Source organism: Drosophila novamexicana, unplaced genomic scaffold (assembly GCF_003285875.2).
Source record: "Drosophila novamexicana strain 15010-1031.04,08,12 unplaced genomic scaffold, DnovRS2.1 tig00000564-arrow-pilon, whole genome shotgun sequence".
Classification (NCBI taxonomy): Eukaryota; Metazoa; Arthropoda; class Insecta; order Diptera; family Drosophilidae; genus Drosophila; species Drosophila novamexicana.
Window position 1 is genome coordinate 2,521,883 of NW_020824810.1, and position 22,927 is coordinate 2,544,809.

Below are 22,927 nucleotides of genomic sequence, written 5' to 3' on the forward strand. Positions count from 1 at the left end.
TTTTTCATTTATAATTATAATACAACTGAATTAAAAATTTTTGTTTAACATTTGCGGGCATTTTAAAATGTTGCTCATTTCGATTATCATATATATATATATATCTCAACACAATAATTACTACTTAAATACAGCTCGAATTTATCATATATATCGTATTGTAACAGCTCCTCTTTCTCTTCCTCTTCCTCGTTTCGGGCCAGTTGCCTGGCTGGGCGACGACTGGCTTTTGTTTTGTTTGTTGTTGTTGTTTTTTTTGTTGTTTTTTCGTTTTTTATAATTTTTTTTTTTTCGATTTTCTTTTTGTTTTCTTTTTAGTTTTTTTTTTTTAGTTTTTTTCTTTTTTAGTTTTTGTTGCTCTGCGTTTTTGTAATTTCATTGTTTCATATTTTGCTTAAAACGATTTACTAAAAACTAAACACATCTCGTTAGTATATATATATATATAATTGATTTTATGGTGGCCGCGGTGGCTACGGCTACGGCTGCTGCTGCTGCTGCTCCTTCCTCTTACTGCTGCTGCTGCTGCTGCTCCCATCTCTTCCTCCTACTGCTGCTGGTTCCTTGCTCTTACTGCTGCTGCTGTCTACGTTTCATTGGGGCACAAAAATGATGTCCAGGCTGAAGCGTCGGATCGTTGCGTTTACTCAGTTAATGTTGACCACCTCCTGGCTATCGGCTCCATCGACGGCCATGTTCAGCTGCTGGGTAACATTCGACTTGGCCAGGCAGGAGCGGGCGACCGATTCGAATAGCCTGCAAAATACGTGCGAGAACGTTTTGAAACGAGAAATCAATCAACAAGTTGCTCAACTCTCAATAAAACTTATTCTCTATATATATTTTTGTCTATTTACATGTATATATATAAACATATATATATATATATATGTATTAATAATATATATTTTCGATTACAAATTAATATCATAAATAAAATTGTTGACGAATGGTTTTACATAGGATACATGTTGGGCGCGGGTGTGTGTGTGGGGGGTAGTGTGTTAGGGGGGCGTGGCAAATGCAAAATATATACACATTACACAGTTCGATAATCATTGAAAAACTTATTTAACTCTTGCTCTATTATTAGGCTGCACACTGAATGCTGTTCAAAGGCTCAAATCGATTAAATACAATCAGACATTCACCAAAATATCTGAAAGCAAAACGAACGATAAAATCATAAATAACCACGCATTCAGGTGTTTAAGCGACTGTGCGTGCAGGTGTGTGTGCGTGCGCTACATACTACGACTGAACGATATATGGAACTATATAAGAAGTGCAACAAGTGCATGGGTTTACGTGATATATATGTATATACAAATATATATATATATAACGTATATATGTATATGCATAAGGGCTGCAAACCCAAATGAATCCCACAAGGTTATGGATCCTTGGTCACACTCTCTACACAATTTACACAGCAGTGGATAGGAAGGATGTTCTTATAGGTCCACGCGTGCAGATGACAAGGCTGTGCTGATCAGGTCGATCCTAGTCTCCTAATAGGCACTGCCACAGAACACCTGGTTAGCTTCGCAACATCAGCATCAATATATATATATATATATATATATATATATAAAGACAGCCTTTCTTTCCGGGTATATGGACCGCAAGATTCCGCCTCAACAATAGCAAGATTCTAAGTAGCATATGTAATGCTTTTGGGTATATGCATAGTAGGGACATCGAGAGAGACCTAAGAGTTTCCAAGGCAGGAGACGTAATCTGTCAACATGCCAAACGATACTTTGGGAGACTTACCACCCAGCCCAACCCGCATATCTTGGTACGCCTGGACGAACAAGAATTGGGTGCCCCATTTCTGGGAAGAAACAGAAGACCTTAATGGCGCCATCCACAGAATCTAACAGACAGGATTCTCAAAGATAAAAATCATTGATATAGTCTGATATCATCTCATTGATATAGTCTCTAATCCGAGATCTCTTAATTTGATGAGGATCAAATCAAAGGTGGCATCTACCGAACGTGGTTAAATATGAGCTATGTTAAGGGGTCAAAGGTATTTATACTGGGTCTGAGCTGTGCTTCGGTTTAAGATGCGGCTGCTTTTTAGTAATCATTAAATGGGAATTACGCGCTCGAACCGGTTCGGTTCGATTCGAACCGGTTCGGTTCGATTCGAACCGGTTCGGTTCGATTCGAACCCGGTTTGCAGCCTTGATGTATATATATACATATATATATATATATCTATACATACATATACACATTTAATGATTGATTATCTGGGCGCACTTACTTGGTTATCTCGGGTGCACAGTGCACGAAATCATGTTCCCAGAACTTGTAAATGGGATTCTTGATCAGCTCAATGAATGTGATCAGCAGGCCCCACGGATGCGGACGATTAACAATCAAGCGCTCGAGCAGGACGCGTGTAATCTGCTCCTGTATGGCCTCCGAATTGGCCTCGGCGAACAGATGCAGCACCGCACAGCTGAAATAGTGCGTGTGACTGTTCGGATAGCGCAGCTGATTGGCAATGGCATTGAGGAATAGATAACGTCCCTCGGTATCGAGATCCACAGCCAAGTTTTGGAAGATGTCCATGTGGGCGCTGTGCGCAATGTTCGACGTGTTGGGCACAAAGTTCTTGTTTCTGTAGGGAGAGCGAGAGAGAAAGTCAAACCAAATGGAATGGGAATTGTACTCGAGCTGATCTCACCTGATCAATGCAATGGCCTGGGTGCCCACATACATGACCAGAGCATTCATGAGCGTCATGTTGTAGCGTGTGCCCGGCTCTGTGGTCACCTGCAGATGGCCGCGCAGCTCCGACAGGAATGTGACGGGCGCGCGCGCCTTCAAATACGAGTCGAGATCCTTCTTAAAGTTGGGCGGCTGTATGTTCATGATATAGCTGCTGCACACCTTGGGCGCATTGCTGCTGTCCGATAGCATGTCCACCTTCAGATTGGGCGTAAACGGATCGGGCAGCCGCATATTACGCGGAAACGCCGACAATATAATGTTGCGCATCTGAACACAATTCGGCGGTATTGTGTCGCAGAAGCCGAAATGATAATCGCACAGAAACTCGGGGAAATCGTGCAGGAGCACGAGCAGGACGCGCAGTGTGCCCTTGTATAGGAGGCCGACGGGCTTGCCCAGTTCGGTGTTGCGCAAGAATGGAGCGAGATATTTAAAGAGATCCTGCAGCAGCTGGGCGTATAGGGGCCAGCCTTTCTGGCCGGGTATCTGGACCAGAATGCGGCCAAGGAAGACGCGATGAGAGATTAGCTCCAGCCAGGCAAAACAGAAACCGGGCGCAACGCTCGGATTGAGCAGATGATATGTGTAGGCAAAGGCCGACACGATGCTGTGCATCAACGACTCCAATGTACTGTCGGCGGAGCACAGCTCCATGAAGAGCATCATAAAGAAGCGATGGTAGCCGACCTGCTGGAATCCAACGCCGCGCAACTCATGATCCTTGAGCAGTGTGCCCAGCACAATGCCCAGAACTTTGTTGAGCAGATTGATCTTGGTCGTCGGATTGCCCGCCTCGCCCGAATGACGCACCAGCATGGCAATCAGATGGACAAACGCATCGATCCATTGGAATATCTTGTTTTTGGCCTGGTTAATGGGCAGGCTCGGGTCGGCGAACATGCGATAGACGACATCTGTGCAGATTTGCGTGGCCTGACGGAAAAAGCGCGTTATCAAATCGTCCGTCTTCAGTATGCCGTATGTGTTCATCTTCTGGACAAAGGCGCCAAAATTGCGGGCATCGCGTGTCGTTAGCTGATTCTGCTGTGTGTAGAGCGCGACCCAATCCTTGAGCAGGAACTCGGTCTTCTCCTGCAGGCCAGGCGGATCATCCGTGTCGCATGACTGGAAAGCGAATAAAAATAGCCAATTAAATAAAACACAAACTCAACTTCGATTAAACCGATCTTACCCTAACATGATGCATGCCGGAGTGTATGTAATGAGATGCACCGGCCAGATAACGTTCACCCGGATTGAAGGAGCCGTAATCGCTGGTATTCAGATTGCCAGACCAGAGCGTCTCGATGGCATTGACAATGCACTCGGGATAGCGATGACGCTGCTGGGTGAGCCGGCCGAGCAGCTCGACGGTGGCCATAAACTCATTGTCGGAGACAATGTTGATGGCACGATCCTCCATGATGAGGCGCTCGAGAAGCGCAATGCCAAACGATACGGCCACATAATTGTTGCCATTGTCCATGCAGTCGCGCAGCATGCCATCGAACTGATTGAGATTGACGAAATGCGATGTGATGAGCGCGCGTGCGGCCTCCACATTATAGCGCACCTCCTCGCGTATATCGAAGAAGCATTTGGTAACCGCCCGTTCGGTGTTGGGTGCACCGAAGCTGTTGTGCAGCAGGCTAAGTATGCGCAAGTGTATGTCCCGGTAGAGTTTCATTTGTTCCATGTGATCCTGCACGTTGATCAGACCCTCCGTCAGGCCCTCGACGGCACGGGTCAGCAGATTGAACGCCGACTCCTGATCGCGCAGGCGACGCGTCGCCATCAGAGCGTTCAGCAGCATGTGCATCTTGCTGGCCTGCAGCTGGAGGGTGGGCACATTGATGGCTGTGTTCATGAACGCTTCCATTTTGCTGGCCACCTCGGCATAGACCATGCTGCTCTCATCGTTGGCAAACACATTCGGCGGCTGTATATCCTGCGGCTTGGGCACAAACAGTGCAATGTCCCGGTCGCTCATCTGCTGGAAGCCGGGAATGCTGCGCGCAAACTCCGAATAGACGGCGTACAGTGTTGGCGGCGCTGGGCCCACCTTGAGACGCACTGGCTCCGGCAGACGCTCCTGCTGATAGCTCAAGATTTGTGCATCGACAAATCGGCTGCCCTCTTCGCGTGCGATTTTCCTCGTCTCAAAGTCCGTCGACAAACGTCGATCGATCTCGAGCGCCGACTTCTCAGCGGACGTCTTCTGTATGAACGCACAGACGAGCTCCACATTCTCATTGGCCAGCTGCATTGAGGCGGCCTGCATATCGGCCATGCTCTGCACGCCCGTCAGCGCGGCCATGAAGGCCTTGTGCAGATTCTGGCTAATGGCCCGGGCGATCTCATCCTTGCCGGTTATCATGGCCATGCCGGCGGCCAGATTGCGCACCATCTGATGGGCGGCGGTGCGCATGCGATTCTCGTCAGCATCCAATGCGAAATCCTTGCGTATAATCTGTTCGGTGGTGGCGCACGCAATGCGTATGCTACGATCTACAACCGGCTGCAGCCAGTCGGTAATTGTGCGCTCAATGGCATTCACCACAATGTGCTTGATGCCCGGATTGGAGTGCAGGAAGGGTATATTCGGTGGCAATACCAGCTGCTGGGCAATCAACTGGAAATTGTTCACATTCACCTCGACATAGGAGTAACGCGGCTCCGGCGGCGGCAGCACAACCTGGCTGGGATCTGTGGGCAAGTTGGGCGATGAAACGGAACCGGGTGCATTCGAGTTGTTGTTGTTCATCAGCATCGCCTGCGGATCGACTTCAGCTGACGGCGGCTGCGGCTGTGCTGGTTGTTGTTGCTGCTGCTGCTGCGCCTGTTGTTGTTGTTGTTGTTGCTGCTGCTGTTGCGCTTGTTGTTGTTGCTGCTGCTGCGCCTGTTGCTGTTGCTGCTGCTGTTGATGTTGCTGCTGCTGCTGGGGCGGCGGCTCGACCACCTTGGGCTTTGGCTGCGACATTTGTTGTTCGATGAGCAGCGCCCGTGTTGGATCCTTCAGGTAGATGACAGGTTTGAGCTTCTCCAGTTCCAGATTGAGCGTCTTGCAGAGCACCTCGATTTCGAACTTAAGGTTTAGCTTGAGATCGGGCTCCTGATGCAGCTCGCCGAGCACATACATAATGCCCATGGTCCAGGGATTGGGAGATTTGAAAATGCGCGATTTAGCGGATGATTCCAATATTTTGGCCACAAATGGCACCACAAACAACAGCTCCTGCTGGCCCTTGTGATAGGCCTCGGCCAACAGTGACTTCAGGTCCAGATCTAGCTGTAAAATGGGCCGATTGCGACCCAGCGTCATCATGCCCAGCCAATGGCCGAGATTCTTGAGCAGACTGCGATCCGAGAAATTGATTACACCCTTATCGGAGCGCAGCAGGACCTTAATGTTGCGCAGCGTCTCCTTGGTCACATACCGATTGATCTCGACGTTCTTGAGCGCATCCAGAAAGTTGTAGTAGAGCGTATGAAAGTTAAACTCCATCGAGGCGCGCTTCAGCACAAGATATTGCGCTAGCCAGGGCCAATACTCTTTGGTCATGATCTCTTTGATCTCCTCGCATTTTTGCGGTATATTCAACTGGCTGAGATTGTTGAATATGAACGCCGTCTTGTCCTGCACCGGCTCCGGGGGCACCGTCACCTTCTCCTCCTGCTTGGCCACGAGCAGTGTATCAATGTTGGTCGCATTTGCAATAGATTTCATGCGCGTGGCATGCGACACCACAACGGGCTGCTTCTGTACATTCGGAGCAGCTGCCATATTGCCTGCAAGAGGATTGACAATTAGTTTAGAATGAACATTTTTTAAAGACGAGTGCAAATACGTCAATCAAAACTTTGGCAAGCGCCTCGGCCATGTTAGGGCATCTTCAATTCTCTGTTCCGAATTATCGACCCTTAATTCTACCTACGTACACAACAGATTACGCTATGCAAAAATTACAATGACAATTATATCACGTTTCCTCCATCGAACTTTCTCCAAGCCCTAATAAAATTGTTGCTTTTAGGATACTTTCGGGAACTCACTGACCATTCCCAGCTATGAGTAGGGGGCATAGCTTGCCGGACAGGTTATAAATTTCCCCAACCTCCATCGTGTCGGAGATGCTATTTGGAAATTGGCTTTTAGCTTTCAATTTTCATCAATTGATGCATTAAATAATTAGGACGACACTTGCTTTTGTCGACCTTTAAATAACATTAATACATAATAAGGGTAATCCCCCTTGGTTACGGACGAGGGCCGACTTTAACCTGTGTCGGCATTTGACATGCTTATCCACGGCTTGGGGCATTCAGACTCAGCCAGCAGGATGCTCAGACTAAGGCGGCCAGCCTCTAAGAGGCTAACTTAGGCTGCTAGGAAAAACTTTGACTGACTTGCCAGTTTTGTTCACATATATGCTTTGGTAATAGGGGAACATCATGGTTAACTTACCGGGCATTGAGTTGGCGCGGTACAGCGGCTCCGTGGCGCCCTGGGCAATGGCCGAGGATGGTATGGTGTTGCTTAGGCCGATCAGTTTTTGTGGCGGCGGCTCCTGACCATGCATGCCGAACTCCACGTACTGGATGAGATGCTGCGGAAAGTCACTGAAATGCGGTATGGAGCGTATGTGCTCGCAGTATTTGTTGTAGGTGTGCAGGCGTGTCTTGAAGCGATCGAGTGCCGTCACGCCAAAGTAGTAGAGCTTGGAGCCCTCCGGTTTGCGCAGTGCGTCGAGAACGCAGCGCAGCGAGAGTCCGAGTGCCACGAATGTGGGCACCAGATTGCGATCAATGATGCCGCCAAAGAGCTGAGCGGTTATTTGCAGCTCCTTTTCCGGATAGTGGGAGAAGAAGCGATACTCCTCGAACAGGTTGCGCAGCATGCATAGGAAGACCTCCTGTTCGCGCCGGTGGCTGGACTCCTTGAAGCGTTGCAGTATGTCGAGTACCTCGTCAATGGACAGTGTCGGATTCGGCTGATGATTGTAGATGCGCTGAAAGTATGAGTTCGCCTCATCCTCGACCTCCTTGGAAACGGGCATCTGTAGATCGGCCATGACCGGATTATTGGGATTCGGTGGCGTTGGCGTTGGTTGCGGTCCAGCTGGCAGCATACGGCCCAGATTGCCCACATTTGGCGGCGGCGGCGCTGGGATTTGTATTGGAATGGGCGGATAGGGGTTGGCGCCGGGATTCATGAGGCGCGACGGAGATGCTGGAGTAGAAACCAAGTTATCTGTAGCCGTTCATAAGGATGGGCAAAAATAGAATACACAAACAACAAAAGCAAACAGGCACAGCCCATTGCAGATTCTCGCTCAGATTCGTTTCCCTTTTGGATACTTACTCAGCATGTTGCCAAAGTTAAAAGCTCCATTGGGACCGCCCAGATTAAGGCCCGCCAGATTGTTGGACATGTTAGTCAGCGGATCCATACCGCCACCGGGTCCAAACATTTGCTGTGCATTCAGATTGCCCGAGAAGGGTTGCTGTGGCTGCGGCGGTGGCGGCACCGAGCCGGGCACAATGCCGCCTCCTGGCAAATCCATGCCGCGATGTCCTCGCAAAATACTTGGCGGCGGCGGCACCAAGCCCTGCGGGCCGCCAGCCTGTTGCTGTTGTTGCTGCTGCTGCTGTTGTTGCTGCTGCTGCTGCTGCTGTGCGGCGCGCGCCTTGCTAGCCATTATGGCCACATTGCTGGCCATTTGCATAATCATTTCGGCCGTCTCCGGCTGTATGCAAGTATTGATGCAAGCTTGAAGGCAGTTGATCATTGTGGTAACGGTTTCGGGCAGCAGTTGCGCCTGCTTGGGCGGCAGCTGATCCTCGGGCAGCTTCGAGTTGGTCACCTGCGGACAGCGGCGTTGCAGCACCTTGATCATGGCCTGTATAAAGATCTCGCCATGGTCGCGTATCTTGTCGCTCAGCCATTTCTCCAGCTTCAAGTACTCGCGGCGCGATGCCAGGCAGGCCAAATCGATGATAAACAGATGCGAGCGAGCATTGAGCAGCGAGGAGAGCGCCTTCAGATCCTGTGCAACATCGAGAATGCGCGACAATTTGCCCTGATCGAACTCGTTGCCGCGCAAATACCACTCGGACATGGCGTTCATGATGCTCGGCCGCAGTTGAAAATTGGTGGAGCTCCAGGCGCTGGCCAATATCACATTCGAATTGGGATGATTGCCCAGAAATGTGGGTATTAGCTGATTGAACAGATCCTGGCGCAATGGTGTCAACGGCGGATTTATGTGCAACAGGGCCAGAAACAGTACGTCGGGACAATTTTGTGCCGGAAATTTGAATAGCTCGTGCACCTGACTAAAGTAGCCCTTGTCCGCAATGGAGAGCAGCACCTCAACCAGATGCAACGATTTCCATGCAGCTATCTCCTTATTCTCAGCATCGGGCGGCGTTTTCAGCACATCCAACGCCGGCTGACTGAACACGTAGTCGGCAAAGGAGAACAGATCCGGATTCTTTAGCATGGTCGTTATCAGCGACAATTGACCCTCGGTGTTAGCCCAATGGCGGTAAATGCATTCCGGTTGCGGAAACAGATTCGATTGCGTGGCCAATCTTAGTATGGTCAGCAGCAGATCCAAGCCGATGCGATCCTTCAGCACAAACTCAGGATGATCGAGCTCTGTAATATGTTACGAAATTTAGAAGATATATACATGTACATATATATATATATATATATATATATATCAGTTATATGTATAAATGGTCTGATTTGAAGAACCAATGTACAAAACAAAAATGTATTTCAATTTCATTAAAAAATTTCATTAAGCCAGGACAAAAAAACTAATATTAATTTTAAACAATTATACATGACGCAAATATCAAATAAACTAAGGATAGCAGAAAAATCAATGTCCGGAATTCGATTTGAGATGAAATGAGACGGAATTTATAATAAAAGGTGTTGAAGATTTACGCCTGCAAACATATTGAAGCTAGGGCTAGGGGCATTTGATGTACTTTATAGAATTTGAGCTGTCTTTTACATAGCTTTGCATAACAGAATGAAATCCTTGTTAAACATTTTAAATGAATAGAGCCAGAATTGAATCTGTACGGAAACAATTCTTGTTGTTTGCCCTTCGGTGGTTTAAGTTGGGCTCCTTGTCTGGGGTTAACGTCAGACTCCAGTTGAATTCTGATGAGTAACTAAATTTTTAACTAACATGAACCATTGCGGGTTCTCTGACTATACAAGCACTACAGAGTATTCTGCTTGGAGTCTTCTCTTCTTATAAAGTCATCTATATTCTCAACTATTTAGCAAGCAGATAGTCTTGCTTCTGGCACTTACCCATGCAGACCTCCTTCCAGTTGAGCTGCGGCACCAGCTCCTTGAGCGCCTGTACAAACACATCCGGCTTCCATGTTTGTGTTGCGTCTGTTGTATCCTTTTTGTCCTTCTTCTCGCTGGCGGCGCTGCTGGTTTCGCTGCTGCCATCGTTGTTGTTGTTGCTGCTAGAATTCTGTTGTGCGGTTTGTGAAGTGTTGGAGCTACTGCTGCCAGCAGCCTGTTGTCCCTGTCCGGGCCAGAAATTCGCCGGTGTCGGTAGATTTACATTGCAATCGAGCAGCGACGAGTGCCGGCGGCACATGAGTCCAACAATTTTGGCAACATCCTTGGGCTGCAGTTCTCGGGAGCCGCCAGCGCCGCAACACAAATGATTTTTGCAATCTTCAACGCTCGATGTAAATTCATAACCGATTTCAAGGATTAAATTAATCCAAGATGTGTCCATAATATTATTTTTGCCCTGCAATATGTGAGAGTAGATTGTAAAATTGTTTGTAAAAAAGAGGCGGCAGATAAATTGGACGGAGAGCTGTGCACGCACCTGATTTGTAAATATTATCTCGCATAAATGGTCATAGATATCCTCAATGCCAACTTCATTCAGATTATCTGCATTTGAGCTGCTCCAGCTGCTGGTGTTCGTCGTTTCCTCCTCTGCATCAGTTGATTCGGTCGATTTGGCTGCCGTCGCCGTCGTTGTCGTCGCCGTCGTTGGGCTACGATACAAAAGCGGGGCTAGAACCAATGGCACCGCCTCACGCGGAAACTCCTCGCGCAGCTTATTCAAAAACTGTGACTCCAGCTGCGGGCTCACGTACTCGCTCAGGCAGCACAACAAATACTGCAACAGATCAAAGGAGATCTCGTGCAGACCACTCGCAGCTGCAGTTGCGGCAGCTGAATTTTGGCCCAGATATGAATCGAGCAGATCGGGCAGCGAGCCGCGCAGATTCTCACGTGCGCTCTGGCGTAGCTCCGGATGGGAGCTGTGGGTCACCGCTAGCGCAAAGATGCACTCGCAAAGTTTGTTAATGCCAGTTAGCTTGGCCACCTGTCCAACGAGGTCGGCAAGTGCTAATGGCTTCAGACTCTGTGGAAAGCATGGAATAGTTATTGTTGCTGTGTTTGGTTTGGTTTGGACGCACCTTATGCTTGGCAAAATGCTGATCGAAGGCGAGGCATATGTTGGTCACAAACGAGGAGCACTGCAGTTGCCGCTGCAGGTGCGCGCCGAGAAGCTTCGCCTGCAGCTGAGCGGTGACGTTCGGTGCCGGATCGTTCAAGTTAAGTACCGTGAACAGATATCGCAGACAGCTACGATCCGCTTCGAGGCCGTAATCTTGGATAAACTGCAAACGAGGTCACAATGGACAACAAAAAAGAAATGGAAAGAGAGAGAGAGAGCGAGAGAGGGAGAGAGAGAGAGCAGAAGTTGAAGGCGATTAATACAGAGTCGCTCAGACGATTACCTGAGCATGTTGCCTTGCCCGGGCAGCAGAAGTTAGAGATCGATAACACATGAGCAATTCATCAAAAGCGGTCACACAATTAACTGAATAATAATTGATGCAACTATTTATAATTATCTTCTTTTTCTTCGATTTTCATTGCACACTTTGAAATTTTGACAAGTCACAAAGAGAAATGTGAAGCGTAGCTAGCTCCACAACGATCACTAAATATCTGAATAAAAACCCCCAAAAAACTATAACTAAATCCCAAAAGCCTTATTTTTTTTTTTAATGCTCTCTCATCACACACTGCAAAAACAAAAACTCAAATGTGAAACTCAATCGAGTATACGCAGAAGCGAGACAACAACAGCTGTGGCCGCGCAGCTGCTCCACAACAAAATGCAAAACGGCAAAAAAAAAAAAAAAAAATGACATACAGAGTACTCCTCGCTCAACTTGGGAATATTAGGCCTACACACAACGCGCACACACACACACACACACACACACACACACCGCAAGGGGTGAGCATGAAGGCAAGAGGGCTATATGTATGCTCATGTATTGGTGTTGGTAGTCGAAATGAAAATTTTATATGCGCATTTAATAAGAAAGTAATATCGCAAAATATGCAACTCCTTACCGATATCCAATATTATTGCACAATTATTTGCAAAATATTGCGCACACAATATTAAATGTAAAAAGGTAGACAGTTAAGTCCGTACACTGAACTTCAAGGGCTGGCGGCAGCGCAGCTGGCAGAAAACTTTGTACGCTCTTTTTAAGTTTTTTTTTTTTGCACAATTTCACTAGAGATATTACACTAGGTGGCACGCAACAGCGGCGTGCAATGCTTATTGTTCTTAATAAGGCTAGTTTTATACATTCTAAATAACTAGCAACTTAACAAGAAAGGCAATTTTTTACAAGAAACTCGCGCAAGGCAGAGAAATTTTCTGCTTTTACACAAACTGTAATGGCGTCGGCGAAAATGCATGTGCGAGCGAAATGGCAATATAGCCGCTGTGCTATTAGGTTGGCAGCACTGTGTGTGTTGTCTTATGCCGATATGTGCAAAATTTGCCAACACTCATTGTATTTCATTGCTATTGGAATTGCTGATATTCTGTTGTTGTTGTTATTATTATTTGGTTATGTATTTTAAAAACAAGGTTAAATGTGAAACATACCTGCTTTATTTGCTCGCTGCTCTCATTAAAATTTCGCTTGTTCACGTGTTTGACCAAATTACGAATCTGCGTTAGCGGCGTCTTCAATTGGTTCTCTACGTTCATAATTCTACGTATCAAATTTGTTGGTTCTGTGTTCGGTGAGCTTTTTCTTTTCGTTTCTTTTTTTATTATTATTGTTTTTTTTTTCTTTGGGTTACTCTACGTTTCGCTGTTTCTAACGACTGTGCGCTTCTGGTGGGTGGTGTTGGTGTTGATAACGCCGAAATTTGTCGGAAATGCTTTTCATACGTATATTCTATGTACCTTCACATACGCATTTACCAATACGTTTAAATTGTCTTTGTATTGGTATTTGTGCTTGACGTATTTGTTGCTTCTTCTTCAGGCGTAAACGTAAATTGTGATGCGTTTTTTCGCTTTTAATATTGCGCCGCAAATATCAATTTATTTAGTATATCACGTTCTTTTATATTTTTTGTATAATAAATGTTTTCCTATTTCATGGCACTTGGCTGAGGCCCCCCCTTCGTAGGGGCCAGCAGCAGCTCTACATTGCTCGCATCTATTTTGACAATTTAAACAACAACAAAATTGCACAAGTCATCGAAGAGCTGTTGCTGCTATTTGGTTAACTTTTATACCGTCCAAATTTTGCCAGCACACACGTAATGGAAATGAATGAATCGCACGTACGTACACACACGCACACACATGCACTGGTCACAAAGAAATTGACTTTGATTCGTTCACGCAGCTAGTTTTACCCACGGTTTTGTCGCTAGAAAAATCACTGAAAATTTCCTGTGTTTTGCCCAAGTTGGTTAATTAATATCGAAATTTAAATTGTTTTTCTTTTTACGCTTAATTTGGATTAATTTAATCGCTATTCGATCGCTTTCATTTTGTTCGTGTCTGTTCCACAATTAGAGACGGACAGGAAACATCGCTGCCATGTTGCTATCGATATGGCACAGGCACGATAACAGCAGTGTTGCACAACTTGGCACACGAGCAAACAGCTGTTGCATATATTAATTAACGATCAATTAAGTCTAATTATTAAATGTAAACTTCAATTTTATTTCAAGTGTAGCATACTGATTGCTAGAATTAAGCTGCCATTGTGCGTTAAAGTCGCTCTGCACACCCTAGCCAAACACTTCAATTAACCATCATGCAGTCTGCTCGTGTTAAGCCCGCGCACAGCCTGCGAGTGTACATAACACCGAGCACTTTATGCAGCCCACACAACAGTTAAATCAACCAATCAAGTTAAATGTGTGCAGCGCGTAGACCAATTGTCGATGCTATATTTAAACATAATGTGCTGTTGGGCCAAGTCACGTGCAGCACAGCCAGGCGCAGGCCACGCTACCTGAACACCAGCAGCCATGATACCGGAGCAGCCGTTACGTCCCGCCACGCTCTTATCAAATCCAAATTGGGGGGCCGAAAAACTGTGAGTGATTTCCAAGAGCTCTACGAAGCAACAAAAAAGAAATTTCAATGTAAGCCTTACGATTATCAGGCACTCCATTTAGACTCAACGCTTAGTCTATTTAAATCTCCAGAAGATCAATAAAAAAGCTCTTTTTGTGATCTTTATATTTTAGCCAAAAAGCTGCCCGTTGATGTGCATCCGGACGCCGTGTTTGCGTGCAATGAGCTCGACCTCAGCGAGGTGCAGGTGTATGGCTTCGACTATGACTATACACTCGCCTGCTACAAGCCCATATTGGAGGACTTGCTGTACAATTTGGCCCGTGAAATGCTGGTCAAGCGTTTCAGATATCCGGACGACATTCTAGATCTGGAATATGAGCCGAATTTCGCTGTGCGTGGCCTGCACTACGATGTGGAGAAGGGTCTGCTCGTCAAGCTGGACTCGTTTCTGCAGCTACAGCTCGGCTCCGTCTATCGTGGACGCACCAAGGTGGACGCCGAGGAGGTCCTGAAGCTCTATCACAATCGTCTGCTGCCCATCGCCTACGTGGAGGGACCCAACAATAGCTATAGGGTGGATATTTCATTTGACTCAAGCAAAGTTGGTTTTTAAACTCTCTCTCGATTTCTGTTCCCGCACAGCATAATACGAACTCGAAAATGGTGCAATTGGCGGATCTGTTCTCAGTGCCCGAAATGTGCCTGCTGTGCAATGTTATCGAATATTTTGAACGCAATCGCATCGATTACCATCCGGAGATTGTGTTCCATGACACGCGCACCGCGATGGGCTCCTGTCATCCCATAATGCATGCCACCGTCATGAAGAACACGGAAAAGTACATCGAACGCAATTCAAGACTTGTGCAATATTTTCAGAAGCTTCAGCAGGCTGGCAAGAATCTCTTTCTGGTGACCAACAGTCCCTTTTCGTTCGTGTAAGTGGCGCACCGAAGAAACATCATATGGCTAGTCCAAATATAATATTGTTGTTTTTTTTTTCCCCCCCAATCCAATAGCAATTGCGGCATGTCCTATCTGGTGGGCGCCAATTGGCGAGATTTCTTCGATGTGGTCATTGTGCAGGCGCGCAAACCAAAATTCTTTACGGATGAATCACGGCCCATACGGCTGTACGATGAGAAAACCAGTTCGCATCTATGGGATCGCGTGTTTAAGCTGGAAAAAGGCAAAATCTATTATGAGGTAGCACACTTTACGTGTATTTGCACAGCTGTAAAACACTTAACACAGCTGTAAAATCAATTGTTAGAAATGTAAATAATACATTAGGCAGTCGCTAGTTAAGTCTTTAGCCAGAATTAGTATGGTAATTAGTTTTTTTTTTATAGATATCTCTTACAGTTAGCCGCAACATCACACATCTGCAAAGTCTTATCGAGGCGTATTACTCTTTATTATTTAAATTAAATATTAATAAATAATACATTAGTCAGGCATCATAATGCATTAGTAATGCATTAGGCGATCGCAAGTCTAATTATAATAGCATATAGATCTATATAGTAAGAATCAGTCAAATGATTAGTATTTGGATGGATAACTCTTCTAGTTATCGAAGCGTATTACTTTATATTATTAATTTAGATAATAAGTAATAATGCATTAGTCATGCATCATAGTACATTAGTCATAAGCCTATGCATTAGTAATGATTATATAGCCAGAATCAGTCAAATGATTAGTATTTGGATGGATAACTCTTCTAGTTATCGAAGCGTATTACTTTATATTATTAATTTAGATAATAAGAAATAATGCATTAGTCATGCATCATAGTACATTAGTCATAAGCCTATGCATTAGTAATGATTATATAGCCAGAATCAGTCAAATGATTAGTTTTTGTGTGGATAACTCTTCTAGTTATCGAAGCGTATTGCTTTATTTTATTAATTTAGATAATAAGAAATAATGCATTAGTCATACATCATTATATATTAGTCATAAGGTATGCATTAGTAATGATTATATAGCCAGAATCAGTCAAATGATTAGTTTTTGTGTGTATGATTCTTTCAGTTATCGAAGCGTATTACTTTATATTATTAAATTAAATAATAGAAAATAATGCATTAGTCATGCATCATAGTACATTAGTCATAAGCCTATGCATTAGTAATAACTCTATAGCCAAAATCAGTAGCGCAGCGCATTACCTAATATTATATAAATTTCCCATTATTCGCAGGGCTCGGTGCGGCAGCTGCAGGAGCTGAAAGGCTGGCGCGGCCATTCGGTGCTCTACTTTGGCGATCATCCCTACAGCGATCTGGCAGATGTGACCCTAAAGCACAGCTGGCGCACGGGCGCCATCATCAGCGAGCTGGCCGTGTGTATTTATATTTGAAATCAAATTCAAATTATGTACTCTATAAATCAATTCTCAATGTAATTGCAGCATGAGATCAAGACATTGAATCGCGTGGACTTCAAGATGAGCGCCAATTGGCTGCAGATGCTCACACAGCTGATTGAGGATACGCAGGACGAGGAGAGCGAGGCTGCGCAGGTCTGCCTGCGTGACTGGATGGAGGAGCGTGATCAATTGCGGTGGGTTTGCAGCTAAGATAATCTAAATAGATGTTATTACATATATATTTCGCATTGCAGCAACAAGACAAAGAACGTGTTCAACGAACAGTTCGGCAGCGTTTTTCGCACGTATCACAATCCCACGTACTTCTCGCGGCGTCTGTTCCGCTTCGCGGACATCTACACCAGCGACATTACGAATTTGCTCAAGTTTTCGACGGCGCACACGTTCTATCCGCGACGCGGCGTCATGCCGCACGAATATGCCTCACACTTTATCTAAATCAAGGGGCATTCGATTTAAATCAGCTCTCTCGAACGTAGTCTTAGTCTTGGTTGATGCCAGAAACAAAGTGCCAGTGTTTATTGTTGTTGTTTTTAGCTTGAATCTAGAGAATTTATAATTATAAATTGTTAGCAAGTGAATTTATTATTGTCATTTGCAATGCGGCTCAATAAAATCGTTGTAATAGTTGACAAATATCTGTTGCGTTTCGCCGGCCAGATAATCGAGCTTGGCCCGCATCTTGGCCAGCCTCTTCCTGCTGCACTTGTATTTGCCCCAGGCAATCAGATCGAATAGGCAGCCCATTATGGGTATGTACTCAACCGCGTTGCTGCCAATCTGCGCCTCAGCTCCCGCCAGCAAGTATTCAATAATGCGCCCCAAATGGCTAAATTCGGTGTCCTCGAACGGATGTCCGGCTGTCGGGAAAGCGAAAGGATTATAATAAATCACAAACACTCGCCAGGTAGCAAGGGAGTTACGACGACGAGTCCACATGCTGCTTGTGTTCCACTTACCTGCTTTGGCTGTTAGGCAGGCCAGGACTAGCTTTTTGGCCAAGCATAGCCTGAGACTATGATAGTCTAGCAGCCAATTTCTGAGATTGTCGAGCACTTTGTACGCCTCGTGACGCGCATTCGGTTTATCACAGCATGCGCATAACACTAGAAATTCCTCATGCCAGCTGAAATCTTGGGGCGCCTGGCATACTGTGCAGCAAATTTGCGGCGGTTCGGACTCCTGCCACCAGCTGAGCTCCGCCAGCTGGGCAGGCACAAAGATCTGCTCGCAGTGCTCGCAGCGATAGCGATGAGAAGCAAACTGCGAGAGTAGGGAAAATAAATGAGATGAGATGCCAAAAATAGAGCGTAGCTGGGATAGGTTAACCCACGTAATCCTGATCAGGCTCGGCACGGACACACTTGCTGCAGCTACACTGAAAGTTGAAGGTCTGCTCCAGCTGCTCCTTGCGCTTGGCATAGCTGGCCGTCTTGTAGTTCGCTGTGTAGCAATTGAAGATCTCCTCGCCGGGCTCAATGTTCCGCGCCGCATAGCTGCTCACCGAACGGCCATCGTACCAGCTGCGCAGGCTGGGATCACAGGCATGATTGCACAGGCCATAGTACGGCAAATTGAGAGACTTGACAAGTGTTGGGCTGTCGAACTTGTGCAGGCAGCCCAAGCGCAGACGGAATGGTGCGCGCCACAGCTGCGGCCGGAGCAGCACAAATTCATTGAAGCCCAGGTCGCGGGGCAGAATGGCATCGCCCACATGGGCATTGTTCAGCAATTGATTGTTGGTGCGCGCTAACAGCGCGGCCAGCAGCAAATGCCAATCCTCGGCCGAGGCAGCTGTGCTGGCGAGCAGCTGCTCATAGAAATTGGTGCACTTATACAGATAAACCTGCAATAGGTTGGCGGAGAACACGCAATACATCAGCTTCGAGGCGTCCGCCTTGTCCTGATGATGCATCATGCACAGGGTCTGCGTATGCTGCGGTGCAGTTGGCCAATGGTGCTCGGCGGAGGCGATGGCTATCAGAGTTTGCCACAGTTCTGTCGCCGTCGAGCCGCCGTTGCGCAGCTGCGGCAGCCAATGCGGCACATAGGTGAGCACCACGCGCAGAGCCAAATGGAAAGGTCCAAGCGAGAGCAGCAAATCCCTGCGATACGCCTCACACTCGTAGCCGTGGATGGCCGCGTGCAGCTGGCGACAGCGGCGCGAACAGTAGACCACGCGCTGATGGCACCGCGTACAGGGTATCGGCGCGCACAGCAGACTCGCCGCGCACTGCTGGCAAATCAGACGGCCCTGGGTCGGCACAAAGCATTCGGCCTGTTCCGTGAATACAATCTCGCCCTGCTTAATACGCTGCGAGGCAATCATGTAGCGTTCCCTGCCGCCTGCGTCCGTTGAGCTGCAATTTGGCATAAGATTAGTGGGTTAATGGGTTTAATGGCACAAAATTCCAAAATTTACATTTCAGTATTGTTTCGCTTCACTTCGTCCAGCTTCGCTTGCTCCACTTCCTCCGCTGGCGGATTGCTTTGCAGCAGTTGCAGCTCCTGCTGTAGCTGCTCCAATTGCTGGGTAAAGCTGGCATTTAGCTCCAGCTGCTCCAGGCAGGCTATGTGCTCGCCCAGCTTCTGGGCATCGCCCAGCTTCCAGGCACAATAGGCCTGCCGCATGATCAGCTTATGCTGCATATTCTTGGGATACCCAAACTCCAGGGCACACTCGCAATCATCATAGGCCTGCTCGTAGTAGCCAAAGTCCTGCAGTGCCATGGCGCGATTGGCGAAGCCCAAGCACAGTTCCTCGTAGGCATTCTCCGCCTCGAGAATAGCCTGCGTATAGAGGCGACTGGCGCTGAGCAGACACTCCGCCAAGTCGTTGCCACTTTTCTTGGATTTAGTTTTGTAGACCTGGTTGCCCTGCTCCCGCAGCGAGCGCGAATGGTTGGCGCGAGTTGCCACATTGCTGGACTCGTCCAGATCCTGCAGCACGGATTCGGTCAGCTCCTTAAAGCGTTGACGTTTCGCTGCAGGCATTGTGTGCAAAACTTTGATTATCTCCAGTTCGTTTTTGTAAGGTTCGTTAAAGGCAATTAACTTATTTTGTTCAACGAAAACTTTTGCCAAAGCAAACATAATTCTAACGTTTTGGATATTACGTTACTGTTTAACAGGAATATTGGCCTGTTCGTGGAAGACGGGTCACCAATGTGCGAAACAAAGTTTCTTCTCCTTTTTTTAATTGCGAGGCTGGAGATGCGCAGAAAGCTCGAAGTATCGATAAGTATCGATAAAGTGATGGCATTCGGTTGCGCGGCTATTGAGGCTATATTAAGAGCTGCAGCGGCTGCTGGAGTTGCTGTAGACATGAACTTAGAGCTGTCTGTCATTATTTAATGTTCTCTTAAGCATTAAGCAAACTCTCGGCAAAACCCCTCTGTCCACAGATATATTCGTAACTCTACAAATGCAAGAGCCGACTGCATACGTTATTTGTAACGGCTGCAATTGTTATTGCCGGCTATTAACATTGGCCAGTGCTGCCTATCAACAGTTGCCAACTATCGATATACTTACCACAACAAACAGCTGTTCAGCCTATGTTATTGCGCTGTTATCGGTAATTTAGATTTTTTCCAAAACAAAAACAAAAATTAATCACAATTTAAAAGTTAGATAAATTTAAACAATGGATTTGCAACAATTGGAAGAGGAGGCGCGCCAAGCAGCGCTCAAGGACATACAAAACATGCTGCAGCGTCCCGGACAGCTGGAAAAAGTGGAGCAGTATCGTCATCGCATCGCACGAAAAAAAGCATCCGTGGAGGCGTTGCTGAAGACGGGCATGCAGAACCAGCTGGAGGGCGTGCGTGTCGGCCTGAAGCAGCTGGTGACGTGCATGCAGGATGTGCGCGAGGTGCGTCGTCGCATGGTCGAGGTGGAGCGCCTGCTCGTGGGCGTGCCCGAGATTTACGATGCGCTCGAGGTGGTGCGCGAGGAGAACACGAAGCACTCGCAATACGCAACGGCCATGGAGAACCTCAAGCACATTTTCAATGTGGATGCCAGCGTCCAGAAAACAATGGCCCTGATCGACGAGGACAAGCTGCTGAATGCGCATCAATGCCTGGCGGATCTGGAGAACTCACGCGACGATCTGCTCTACGAGCTGCACAAACAGCCCAAGCAGCATGCCTCCGACAAGATAACGCTCAAGCGCCACTTCGAGAAGGTGGATCAGGTCTCACAGGCGCTGGAGAAGAAACTCCGCCTGATCATCAGCCGCACGCTGAACACCGTGCGCAAGAAGCCCACGGTCATTGTTACGGCGCTGCGCATCATCGAGCGCGAGGAGAAGAACGATCAGTTTGCCCTGCAGCAGCAGAAGGTCACGAATTTCCTGCCCCCAGGCCGGCCCAAGGCGTGGCGCAAAATGATTATGGACGTGCTGCAGGCGGCTGTGATAACGCGCATCGAGGGCTCCAAGCTGGAGGAGCGTGCGGACAATAAGCTGTGGCTGGTGCGAGATTTGGAGATATTGCGTCAGATCATCCTGGAAGACTTGCGTGTGGTCAAGTCGCTGTGCGTGCCCTGCTTCCCGCCCCACTACGACATCTTCAACGAGTATGTCCGCTTCTACCACGAGGGCCTCTCCAGCTACGTGAGTAACGTGCTCCACATTCTTCCACTTTAGCTTAACTTAACCTTTTTTGCCTGCCACCTGCAGCTGGACAACATTGTGAAGTCGGGCCTGCAGGGTAACGAGTATGTATCGATGCTGGCCTGGGTTATGCACACCTATCCCGGCGCCGATCTGATGTCGCATGCGGATCTTAATGTGGATGTGCTGAAGCTCTCGCGGCCACTGCTGCATCCGGAGCATCTGAAATCTCTGGAGGATGAGTATCTGCAGAATATGGAGCGCAACTATCAGGATTGGATGAAGAAGACCGTCGACTCGGAGAAGCAGGAATGGTACTCCGAAATGCTGCCCGATCAGCGGGATCATTATTATAACAGTGCGGGCCCCGTGATCATATTCGAGATGATCGACCAGCATCTGCAGGTGACCAATACCATACACCAGGAGCTCACGTTTAAGGCCCTGGTGCTCAGCATACAGCAGGTGGAGCTGTTTGGCCAAACGTATCTGAAGAACGTAATCGAGCTGAAGGAGCATCATTTCCGCAATCGCGACCAGATCAAATACTTTACGCATTATATCATAACCATTGTGAACAATAGCCAGAACGTGGTCGAGATGGCGCAACAGATGAAGCATCTGTTCTGGCCCAAATCCCGCACAGAACACTATGAGGACTTTGAGAAACTGTTGGCCACATTCCAGCGCATACGCGCACATGCCGCCAACTATTTGCTGGAGGAAGCCTTTCTGGACATGGAATGTCATTTCAATGAGCTCTTCACGGTCAAGTGGCTCGGCAGCAGCATTGCCGTGGACACGATCTGTGTGACATTGGACGATTACTTCCAAGATTATAATCATCTGCTGCCCGCCAACTTTGAGATGGTCATCAATGAGGCCCAGAAGCTGCTGGCCAAGCGCTACATTCGAGCGCTGCTCTCCAAGCGGCTGTCCAAGACGCGCAGCGAATGCGATGCGATTACGCGCAAAATCAATCTGGAGGCGAAGCGCATTAAACAGTTCTTTGAGAAGATTGCGCCCAAGATCTCGCTCAGCGATTCGCCGCTGGATTTGATAACCACGCTGTCGGCGCTCCTTGTTGCGGATATTGAATTGCTTGCGCTGGATTTGCATACGCTGCTGGGCAGCTATCCGTCGCTGAGCGAGGATCATCTGGTGCGTCTCTTCTACATACGCAACGATGTGAAGGCGGCCGAGGTGCGCGAGAAGGTGCAGGATGCGATGAAATCCAAGAAGGCCATGGTCAGCATTGCCAAACAGGATTGCATCTTCAAGGAGATCGTGTTCAGCGACAAGCTGTGGTAAAACAACAGCAACTACTTATAAACATCTGCAACGTATACTCAGTATAAGACATTCTACTTATAAAACTAGCCAACACCTCCCCCCCTCATACACACACACACACACACACACACGCACTCACAGCGCAACAGCTCATTCATACGCCGGTCAGCTGTCGCGTGCCTTGGCGCGCTTTCGCTGGGAGCTTTCGTACGGTAAAAGCTCTCAGCATATGCAGAGGCGTAGCTGAAACTTTGGCCAGCCATGTGTAGCTTGGGTGGGGCGACATGGTACGCCACTGGCGCAGCATAAGTATTGTGGAGCAGCACGTTTCCATATGATTTTCAGTTTTGTTTGTGTCTGTGTCCACGGCAGACCGCAGCAGTAGCAACAATATTTTATAATCGTATTTATGTGTGTTTAAAGTGCAGT

General features: G+C 47.4%; 4 protein-coding genes across 5 annotated transcripts; 2 read left to right on the forward strand and 2 right to left on the reverse strand.

The window, feature by feature from the left end:
* Window positions 1-335: 335 nt before the first annotated feature.
* Window positions 336-12,868, reverse strand: LOC115762241 (CCR4-NOT transcription complex subunit 1). Its single transcript, XM_030704384.1, has 11 exons — window positions 12,741-12,868; window positions 11,239-11,442; window positions 10,635-11,183; window positions 10,094-10,553; window positions 8,117-9,415; window positions 7,220-7,984; window positions 5,630-6,543; window positions 3,947-5,584; window positions 2,708-3,879; window positions 2,282-2,641; window positions 336-756 (listed from the first exon to the last, which is right to left on the reverse strand). The coding sequence occupies exons 1-11, from the start codon at window positions 12,843-12,845 to the stop codon at window positions 648-650; spliced, it is 7,575 nt and encodes a 2,524-aa protein (XP_030560244.1). The 5' UTR covers window positions 12,846-12,868; the 3' UTR covers window positions 336-647.
* On the forward strand, window positions 12,820-17,161 carry LOC115762231 (5'-nucleotidase domain-containing protein 3). Its single transcript, XM_030704371.1, has 8 exons — window positions 12,820-12,880; window positions 13,837-14,251; window positions 14,357-14,760; window positions 14,829-15,124; window positions 15,206-15,392; window positions 16,399-16,539; window positions 16,609-16,760; window positions 16,821-17,161. The coding sequence occupies exons 2-8, from the start codon at window positions 14,020-14,022 to the stop codon at window positions 17,023-17,025; spliced, it is 1,617 nt and encodes a 538-aa protein (XP_030560231.1). The 5' UTR covers window positions 12,820-12,880; window positions 13,837-14,019; the 3' UTR covers window positions 17,026-17,161.
* A 5-nt stretch (window positions 17,162-17,166) lies between these two features.
* Window positions 17,167-19,819, reverse strand: LOC115762228 (SET and MYND domain-containing protein 4). Its single transcript, XM_030704363.1, has 4 exons — window positions 19,010-19,819; window positions 17,921-18,947; window positions 17,547-17,850; window positions 17,167-17,447 (listed from the first exon to the last, which is right to left on the reverse strand). The coding sequence occupies exons 1-4, from the start codon at window positions 19,678-19,680 to the stop codon at window positions 17,179-17,181; spliced, it is 2,271 nt and encodes a 756-aa protein (XP_030560223.1). The 5' UTR covers window positions 19,681-19,819; the 3' UTR covers window positions 17,167-17,178.
* A 328-nt stretch (window positions 19,820-20,147) lies between these two features.
* Window positions 20,148-22,896, forward strand: LOC115762229 (exocyst complex component 3). Of its 2 annotated transcripts, none has more exons than XM_030704365.1 (3): window positions 20,148-20,164; window positions 20,221-21,205; window positions 21,272-22,896. In XM_030704365.1, exons 2-3 carry the CDS (start codon window positions 20,234-20,236, stop codon window positions 22,514-22,516), a joined length of 2,217 nt encoding a protein of 738 aa, XP_030560225.1. In that variant the 5' UTR covers window positions 20,148-20,164; window positions 20,221-20,233; the 3' UTR covers window positions 22,517-22,896. The 2 variants fall into 2 exon arrangements, with proteins under 2 accessions (XP_030560225.1, XP_030560224.1); XM_030704364.1 differs by having other exon boundaries at window positions 20,150-20,164; window positions 20,217-21,205.
* The last annotated feature ends 31 nt before the right edge of the window (window positions 22,897-22,927 follow it).

What these genes read in the sequence shown, in the direction of transcription:
- LOC115762241 (XM_030704384.1), bottom strand. Translation starts at nt 12,845, where the DNA reads ATGAACGTAGAGAACCAATTGAAGACGCCGCTAACGCAGATTCGTAAT. An exon ending in AGCATTTTGCCAAGCATAAG is followed by an intron (nt 11,184 to 11,238) that starts GTGCGTCCAAAC and finishes TGCTTTCCACAG; the next exon opens with AGTCTGAAGCCATTAGCACT. An exon ending in TGTGCACCCGAGATAACCAA is followed by an intron (nt 757 to 2,281) that starts GTAAGTGCGCCC and finishes CGTATTTTGCAG; the next exon opens with GCTATTCGAATCGGTCGCCC.
- LOC115762231 (XM_030704371.1), top strand. Translation starts at nt 14,020, where the DNA reads ATGTGTGCAGCGCGTAGACCAATTGTCGATGCTATATTTAAACATAAT. An exon ending in AACAGTCCCTTTTCGTTCGT is followed by an intron (nt 15,125 to 15,205) that starts GTAAGTGGCGCA and finishes CCAATCCAATAG; the next exon opens with CAATTGCGGCATGTCCTATC. An exon ending in CCATCATCAGCGAGCTGGCC is followed by an intron (nt 16,540 to 16,608) that starts GTGTGTATTTAT and finishes ATGTAATTGCAG; the next exon opens with CATGAGATCAAGACATTGAA.
- LOC115762229 (XM_030704365.1), top strand. Translation starts at nt 20,234, where the DNA reads ATGGATTTGCAACAATTGGAAGAGGAGGCGCGCCAAGCAGCGCTCAAG. An exon ending in ACGAGGGCCTCTCCAGCTAC is followed by an intron (nt 21,206 to 21,271) that starts GTGAGTAACGTG and finishes TGCCACCTGCAG; the next exon opens with CTGGACAACATTGTGAAGTC.
- LOC115762228 (XM_030704363.1), bottom strand. Translation starts at nt 19,680, where the DNA reads ATGTTTGCTTTGGCAAAAGTTTTCGTTGAACAAAATAAGTTAATTGCC. An exon ending in AAGCGAAACAATACTGAAAT is followed by an intron (nt 18,948 to 19,009) that starts GTAAATTTTGGA and finishes GCCAAATTGCAG; the next exon opens with CTCAACGGACGCAGGCGGCA. An exon ending in CTGCCTAACAGCCAAAGCAG is followed by an intron (nt 17,448 to 17,546) that starts GTAAGTGGAACA and finishes CTTTCCCGACAG; the next exon opens with CCGGACATCCGTTCGAGGAC.